Source organism: Alosa sapidissima, chromosome 1 (assembly GCF_018492685.1).
Source record: "Alosa sapidissima isolate fAloSap1 chromosome 1, fAloSap1.pri, whole genome shotgun sequence".
In the NCBI taxonomy this organism is placed as follows: Eukaryota; Metazoa; Chordata; class Actinopteri; order Clupeiformes; family Clupeidae; genus Alosa; species Alosa sapidissima.
The window spans coordinates 340001-350000 of NC_055957.1; the positions used below are offsets into that span (position 1 = coordinate 340001).

General features: G+C 42.8%; 1 protein-coding gene across 6 annotated transcripts in view; it reads left to right on the top strand.

The window, feature by feature from the left end:
• ahcyl2b (adenosylhomocysteinase like 2b) overlaps positions 1–10000 on the top strand; it is an 84419-nt gene that overhangs the window by 46158 nt on the left and 28261 nt on the right. For all 6 annotated transcript variants that reach the window (XM_042092500.1, XM_042092512.1, XM_042092520.1 and 3 more), the window contains one exon: positions 1–65. This exon is cut by the window's left edge and continues 52 nt beyond it. In XM_042092500.1, coding sequence (XP_041948434.1) covers positions 1–65 — 65 coding nt within the window. The remainder of the gene's footprint in view (positions 66–10000) is intronic.

Consider the following 10000-nt stretch of genomic DNA (forward strand, 5'->3'; position numbering starts at 1 on the left):
AACGACTCGGTGACCAAACAGAAGTTTGACAACCTCTACTGCTGCCGAGAGTCCATTCTGGATGGGTATGTGTGTGTGTGACTATAAACTGACCAAATTAAACAAGGTTCAGGTAGAATGTCTAACCCTCTTGGCTATCCCCCGCTCCAGACTCTCCCCCCTGGGTGGCAGGTCCTTCAGTGCCTTGGCCCCCAAACTCTGGAACTCCTCCCCCTACCCCTTCATGCCTGTCCTTCTCTTCCTTTCTTCAAAGCACATCTCAAGACCTTTCTGTTTAATGATCACTTCTCCTCCACACCCAACACATAGCTCCATACAGATAACTTGTCTCTGTTGTATTGTTTTGTTTGTTTGTTATTGTGTTTTCCTGCCTTCCTACTATGTAAAGCGACCTTGGGTTTGAGAAAGGCGCTATTTAAAATAAACATATTATTATTATTTATGATTATTATTATTATTATTATTATTATTATTATTATTATTATTTATTATTATTTTAGGGATGCACCGATTCAACTTTTTCAGTCTCGATACTGATACCGATGCCAGGGCTTTGCGTATCGGTTGATACCCGATACCAATCCGATATCATTGTTGAATTAAAAAACTGTATACTTCACCATGTGGAAGAGATAAAAAAATTTAATAAAATGATGATGGGCAAAATGTAACAAAATAATTTTTGTTAGTAGTAGTAGTAGTAGTAGTACATATTTAAAAATGAATAATTGTACACCAGCAGCATTCAAGTTCACAGTTACCAAATAATAAATCTAACAAGCAAACATAAAACACAATAGTATACAACATTCTTCTCCCACCAAAAAAACGCTGTGCAGATAAAAATCCCATGCTAGTGATATACATTCAAACACCCCTGTCATAATGGTTCCCTCCACTAATCACTCACGAAACCCCTTTATTTACCCATAGTGGTGCAGTCCGGTTTCCCCACGAGAACCTAGGAAGTTCACACAGAGGGGTAGATTTATCAAGCCATTTGCGCCTGCTTCCAATTGCGCCTGACTTAACCGATGCAAGCTATTTACAAACAGGCCGTACTTGGGTAAAACCGACTGCCTGTCGCAGGATCTGAAAATGGAAAATTGCGTTTTCCTGTGTCATGCATATGCATCCAGAGAAGGGTCTGGGGAAAGTGGGAGTTTCGTGTTAAAAGGTAGGAGGAAAAGAGTAAAATGTGCCTGATTAGTATTTCCCTGTATTTACGAAAACTGCCCATGAAACCGCACGTCCATTTTGCGGTGAAATATTTCCGCCCGGTAAAAGCAGGTGTTCATCCAAATTCGCCTTATTCACCCGGCAGCCAGGCTACAGGGCACACGGGCACAGGGCCTACTTGCCATTACACCTTAGGGAAATACAACCAGTGCTAACACTTTAGACAAATACATCTGTTCTTACCAAAGTTTCAGTATGGCCTATCTTAATGTAGTGGGAATCCGATTAAAAATGAACAGCATCTCGTGCATTTCTTTCAGTAATAAAAAGTTTGCACACCGCTTGCACAGCCTGAAAGGGCACACCTCGGAACTTTGTGAACACTGCTGCGATCTGCTTGCCGTATGGGTGGGAGGGCAGGTGTGTGCAAAGGAGGCAATAGAATGAGAGGGGGGGGGGGGGGTAGTGGAACACATTTTACATAATACAGTGTTTCCCAGAGAATTTAATTCTATTTGTGGTGGTTGGTTTGTAGAATTAACTTGAATGCAACAGTTTTTAACAAATTAGCACAGCGTGGTTATGATGCTAACCAGATTTAAGCACAATTTAGTACAACCTGGAAAATCATTGTGTGGTGGTTAACGTTGATATTGTGGTGGGCCGCCACAAATAAGTCCATGTGTGGGAAACACTGGCCTTACAGACCACAGCAAATAAATAGCTACTACGGGAAACACTGGCCTTACAGACCACAGCAAATAAATAGCTACTATGGGAAACACTGGCCTTACAGACCACAGCAAATAAATAGCCTACTACGGGAAACACTGGCCTTACAGACCACAGCAAATAAATAGCTACTATGGGAAACACTGGCCTTACAGACCACAGCAAATAAATAGCCTACTACGGGAAACACTGGCCTTACAGACCACAGCAAATAAATAGCTACTATGGGAAACACTGGCCTTACAGACCACAGCAAATAAATAGCCTACTACGGGAAACACTGGCCTTACAGACCACAGCAAATAAATAGCTACTACGGGAAACACTGGCCTTACAGACCACAGCAAATAAATAGCCTACTACGGGAAACACTGGCCTTACAGACCACAGCAAATAAATAGCTACTACGGGAAACACTGGCCTTACAGACCACAGCAAATAAATAGCTACTACGGGAAACACTGGCCTTACAGACCACAGCAAATAAATAGCTACTACGGGAAACACTGGCCTTACAGACCACAGCAAATAAATAGCTACTACGGGAAACACTGGCCTTACAGACCACAGCAAATAAATAGCCTACTACGGGAAACACTGGCCTTACAGACCACAGCAAATAAATAGCTACTATGGGAAACACTGGCCTTACAGACCACAGCAAATAAATAGCCTACTACGGGAAACACTGGCCTTACAGACCACAGCAAATAAATAGCTACTATGGGAAACACTGGCCTTACAGACCACAGCAAATAAATAGCTACTATGGGAAACACTGGCCTTACAGACCACAGCAAATAAATAGCCTACTACGGGAAACACTGGCCTTACAGACCACAGCAAATAAATAGCCTACTACGGGAAACACTGGCCTTACAGACCACAGCAAATAAATAGCTACTACGGGAAACACTGGCCTTACAGACCACAGCAAATAAATAGCTACTATGGGAAACACTGGCCTTACAGACCACAGCAAATAAATAGCTACTATGGGAAACACTGGCCTTACAGACCACAGCAAATAAATAGCCTACTACGGGAAACACTGGCCTTACAGACCACAGCAAATAAATAGCTACTATGGGAAACACTGGCCTTACAGACCACAGCAAATAAATAGCCTACTACGGGAAACACTGGCCTTACAGACCACAGCAAATAAATAGCTACTACGGGAAACACTGGCCTTACAGACCACAGCAAATAAATAGCTACTATGGGAAACACTGGCCTTACAGACCACAGCAAATAAATAGCCTACTACGGGAAACACTGGCCTTACAGACCACAGCAAATAAATAGCTACTACGGGAAACACTGGCCTTACAGACCACAGCAAATAAATAGCCTACTACGGGAAACACTGGCCTTACAGACCACAGCAAATAAATAGCTACTATGGGAAACACTGGCCTTACAGACCACAGCAAATAAATAGCCTACTGTGGGAAACACTGGCCTTACAGACCACAGCAAATAAATAGCTACTACGGGAAACACTGGCCTTACAGACCACAGCAAATAAATAGCTACTACGGGAAACACTGGCCTTACAGACCACAGCAAATAAATAGCTACTACGGGAAACACTGGCCTTACAGACCACAGCAAATAAATAGCCTACTACGGGAAACACTGGCCTTACAGACCACAGCAAATAAATAGCTACTACGGGAAACACTGGCCTTACAGACCACAGCAAATAAATAGCTACTACGGGAAACACTGGCCTTACAGACCACAGCAAATAAATAGCCTACTACGGGAAACACTGGCCTTACAGACCACAGCAAATAAATAGCCTACTACGGGAAACACTGGCCTTACAGACCACAGCAAATAAATAGCCTACTACGGGAAACACTGGCCTTACAGACCACAGCAAATAAATAGCTACTATGGGAAACACTGGCCTTACAGACCACAGCAAATAAATAGCTACTACGGGAAACACTGGCCTTACAGACCACAGCAAATAAATAGCCTACTACGGGAAACACTGGCCTTACAGACCACAGCAAATAAATAGCCTACTACGGGAAACACTGGCCTTACAGACCACAGCAAATAAATAGCTACTATGGGAAACACTGGCCTTACAGACCACAGCAAATAAATAGCCTACTGTGGGAAACACTGGCCTTACAGACCACAGCAAATAAATAGCTACTACGGGAAACACTGGCCTTACAGACCACAGCAAATAAATAGCTACTACGGGAAACACTGGCCTTACAGACCACAGCAAATAAATAGCCTACTACGGGAAACACTGGCCTTACAGACCACAGCAAATAAATAGCTACTACGGGAAACACTGGCCTTACAGACCACAGCAAATAAATAGCCTACTGTGGGAAACACTGGCCTTACAGACCACAGCAAATAAATAGCCTACTGTGGGAAACACTGGCCTTACAGACCACAGCAAATAAATAGCCTACTACGGGAAACACTGGCCTTACAGACCACAGCAAATAAATAGCCTACTACGGGAAACACTGGCCTTACAGACCACAGCAAATAAATAGCTACTACGGGAAACACTGGCCTTACAGACCACAGCAAATAAATAGCTACTACGGGAAACACTGGCCTTACAGACCACAGCAAATAAATAGCTACTATGGGAAACACTGGCCTTACAGACCACAGCAAATAAATAGCCTACTACGGGAAACACTGGCCTTACAGACCACAGCAAATAAATAGCTACTATGGGAAACACTGGCCTTACAGACCACAGCAAATAAATAGCCTACTACGGGAAACACTGGCCTTACAGACCACAGCAAATAAATAGCTACTACGGGAAACACTGGCCTTACAGACCACAGCAAATAAATAGCTACTACGGGAAACACTGGCCTTACAGACCACAGCAAATAAATAGCCTACTACGGGAAACACTGGCCTTACAGACCACAGCAAATAAATAGCTACTACGGGAAACACTGGCCTTACAGACCACAGCAAATAAATAGCCTACTGTGGGAAACACTGGCCTTACAGACCACAGCAAATAAATAGCCTACTACGGGAAACACTGGCCTTACAGACCACAGCAAATAAATAGCCTACTGTGGGAAACACTGGCCTTACAGACCACAGCAAATAAATAGCCTACTGTGGGAAACACTGGCCTTACAGACCACAGCAAATAAATAGCCTACTACGGGAAACACTGGCCTTACAGACCACAGCAAATAAATAGCCTACTACGGGAAACACTGGCCTTACAGACCACAGCAAATAAATAGCTACTACGGGAAACACTGGCCTTACAGACCACAGCAAATAAATAGCCTACTACGGGAAACACTGGCCTTACAGACCACAGCAAATAAATAGCTACTACGGGAAACACTGGCCTTACAGACCACAGCAAATAAATAGCTACTATGGGAAACACTGGCCTTACAGACCACAGCAAATAAATAGCTACTACGGGAAACACTGGCCTTACAGACCACAGCAAATAAATAGCTACTACGGGAAACACTGGCCTTACAGACCACAGCAAATAAATAGCCTACTACGGGAAACACTGGCCTTACAGACCACAGCAAATAAATAGCCTACTACGGGAAACACTGGCCTTACAGACCACAGCAAATAAATAGCCTACTACGGGAAACACTGGCCTTACAGACCACAGCAAATAAATAGCCTACTACGGGAAACACTGGCCTTACAGACCACAGCAAATAAATAGCTACTACGGGAAACACTGGCCTTACAGACCACAGCAAATAAATAGCTACTATGGGAAACACTGGCCTTACAGACCACAGCAAATAAATAGCTACTATGGGAAACACTGGCCTTACAGACCACAGCAAATAAATAGCTACTATGGGAAACACTGGCCTTACAGACCACAGCAAATAAATAGCTACTATGGGAAACACTGGCCTTACAGACCACAGCAAATAAATAGCTACTATGGGAAACACTGGCCTTACAGACCACAGCAAATAAATAGCTACTATGGGAAACACTGGCCTTACAGACCACAGCAAATAAATAGCCTACTACGGGAAACACTGGCCTTACAGACCACAGCAAATAAATAGCTACTATGGGAAACACTGGCCTTACAGACCACAGCAAATAAATAGCCTACTACGGGAAACACTGGCCTTACAGACCACAGCAAATAAATAGCTACTATGGGAAACACTGGCCTTACAGACCACAGCAAATAAATAGCCTACTACGGGAAACACTGGCCTTACAGACCACAGCAAATAAATAGCCTACTACGGGAAACACTGGCCTTACAGACCACAGCAAATAAATAGCTACTATGGGAAACACTGGCCTTACAGACCACAGCAAATAAATAGCCTACTACGGGAAACACTGGCCTTACAGACCACAGCAAATAAATAGCTACTATGGGAAACACTGGCCTTACAGACCACAGCAAATAAATAGCCTACTACGGGAAACACTGGCCTTACAGACCACAGCAAATAAATAGCCTACTACGGGAAACACTGGCCTTACAGACCACAGCAAATAAATAGCCTACTGTGGGAAACACTGGCCTTACAGACCACAGCAAATAAATAGCCTACTACGGGAAACACTGGCCTTACAGACCACAGCAAATAAATAGCTACTATGGGAAACACTGGCCTTACAGACCACAGCAAATAAATAGCTACTATGGGAAACACTGGCCTTACAGACCACAGCAAATAAATAGCTACTATGGGAAACACTGGCCTTACAGACCACAGCAAATAAATAGCTACTATGGGAAACACTGGCCTTACAGACCACAGCAAATAAATAGCCTACTACGGGAAACACTGGCCTTACAGACCACAGCAAATAAATAGCCTACTACGGGAAACACTGGCCTTACAGACCACAGCAAATAAATAGCTACTACGGGAAACACTGGCCTTACAGACCACAGCAAATAAATAGCTACTACGGGAAACACTGGCCTTACAGACCACAGCAAATAAATAGCTACTACGGGAAACACTGGCCTTACAGACCACAGCAAATAAATAGCCTACTGTGGGAAACACTGGCCTTACAGACCACAGCAAATAAATAGCTACTACGGGAAACACTGGCCTTACAGACCACAGCAAATAAATAGCCTACTACGGGAAACACTGGCCTTACAGACCACAGCAAATAAATAGCTACTATGGGAAACACTGGCCTTACAGACCACAGCAAATAAATAGCTACTACGGGAAACACTGGCCTTACAGACCACAGCAAATAAATAGCCTACTACGGGAAACACTGGCCTTACAGACCACAGCAAATAAATAGCCTACTACGGGAAACACTGGCCTTACAGACCACAGCAAATAAATAGCTACTATGGGAAACACTGGCCTTACAGACCACAGCAAATAAATAGCTACTACGGGAAACACTGGCCTTACAGACCACAGCAAATAAATAGCCTACTACGGGAAACACTGGCCTTACAGACCACAGCAAATAAATAGCCTACTACGGGAAACACTGGCCTTACAGACCACAGCAAATAAATAGCTACTACGGGAAACACTGGCCTTACAGACCACAGCAAATAAATAGCCTACTACGGGAAACACTGGCCTTACAGACCACAGCAAATAAATAGCCTACTACGGGAAACACTGGCCTTACAGACCACAGCAAATAAATAGCCTACTACGGGAAACACTGGCCTTACAGACCACAGCAAATAAATAGCTACTACGGGAAACACTGGCCTTACAGACCACAGCAAATAAATAGCCTACTACGGGAAACACTGGCCTTACAGACCACAGCAAATAAATAGCCTACTGTGGGAAACACTGGCCTTACAGACCACAGCAAATAAATAGCTACTACGGGAAACACTGGCCTTACAGACCACAGCAAATAAATAGCTACTACGGGAAACACTGGCCTTACAGACCACAGCAAATAAATAGCTACTATGGGAAACACTGGCCTTACAGACCACAGCAAATAAATAGCTACTACGGGAAACACTGGCCTTACAGACCACAGCAAATAAATAGCTACTACGGGAAACACTGGCCTTACAGACCACAGCAAATAAATAGCCTACTACGGGAAACACTGGCCTTACAGACCACAGCAAATAAATAGCTACTACGGGAAACACTGGCCTTACAGACCACAGCAAATAAATAGCTACTACGGGAAACACTGGCCTTACAGACCACAGCAAATAAATAGCCTACTACGGGAAACACTGGACAGTATTTTCGGGACTATAAGTCGCATCAGTGCGTCGTGAGCAGGAAAAAAACATATATAAGTCGCACCGGACTATAAGTCGCACCGGACTATAAGTCGCACCGGACTATAAGTCGCATTTATTTAGAGATGTATTTCACAAAAACCAAAAACGGAGACTATGTAGCTGGATTATTGAGGCCAAAAATAATGTTAATAAAGACGAAGGAGTGAAGGCAGCCAAGAGGAGGGCAGGAAGGAAATTGCAAAGCAAAAGATTCACTGAAAGAAAATACCATGTGGTACACCAAAATGTATCTAAAATTTGGAGAATATGATGCAATCAAGCATTTTGGGCGATGTGGAGAGACAAGCCGGCAGCAGATTAAATGCTAGTCCACCTCCGAGAGCGTGCGAGAAAAAAAAGATGCACATTTAAAACCAGGGCCTATATTTCAGCGGGGGGTTGCGGGTATGCGCAAGTATTGAGCGTAATAATAAAAGTCCCGCAACTCTAGCCATCATAATGCGAGAAATTCCCACAACTTTTACAGCGCTGTCTGACGTTAATCTAATAATGCAGCGGCCCCACTGGACGGACCAATTCTGACTTCAATTGAACCCCGAGACACCCACCCGCGCAGAGACACCCACCCGCGCAGAGACACACGCGTGTGCGCAGGACCACTTTGGGGGTGCCTCTCTCTTGTTGCGCGCTCTAATTTCATTCACATAAAAATGAATTTTCATCATATTTCTCTACAAGATAGAGAAAAATATAGAGTGTATGAAATGTTCAGCAAGTTGTGGGATATTTAACAAAAAAGACTGTATTGGAATATCATTAACCTTATATTATGATAATTTTAGTGTAAAAAAAATCAGTGTAAAAAAATGCCGGAAACGGGATTTAGAATGTTGACAGAATTCACACTCACTTTCTCACCAACAACATAAAGTATGCATAAAAACTAATGATCAAGTCAGAAACAATGGTCTATAAGAATAAACCATTTATTTGTATATAAGCAAATGCTACAGTCAATAAGAATGACATAAAAAAAACCATACTGTACCTTACCAGTAATACAGGAAGTAAGTATACTGTATTCATTGAAGACCATTTCGGAAAAGAGACATAAAATACATTTGATTCAACAAATACAACTTCCTTATATAAATCAGTATAATATGAAAATGATATACATATATAAAATGTATTATTATTTATGAAAAGCTAGGATTACAATCAACATCACTCAAAACTCAATGTGTTCTAAACATTTGAAAGTGGATTACATACTTAGAACAAGCCTGTGGAGAATAAACACATACACACATATACACACAAACTCATACCCACACAGACACACTTACAGAGGAGGATAAGGAAAGGTGGGGTGGGGAACCTGAAGGTTGAACACATTACTATGACTCATTACTAAACGCATCCCCTTTTGCAGAATGCCAAATCTGACAGCAATTTGTTTATCAATTAAACAAAGTCGCCTACCGTTAGGTCTAGGGCCATACAAGCTACTTTAGTTTTATTATGTACGTTTTTTATAACAAGTTCCTGCTGTACAGGAATATGTACTTGACGGAAAGACGACAGAGTAGTAGTTGGAGCAGCTGAAGGTGAGGCTGAAATTTTAACAGAAATGCCTGCCGGCTGTTGTGATAGATTTCCTCCAAAGTCTTTCTGGCTGTAGCTACCAAACCTAGGTTCAACACCAGATCCTGTATTGCATTGTCAAACTTGAAATAACAAGAAGTTACTGACAACGGCAATGTCAATGGAGAAAAAGTGCTTACTGGTATTCTGCGTTTTTTGGAGTACACAATATGTATTTATCATTTGGTCAACGTC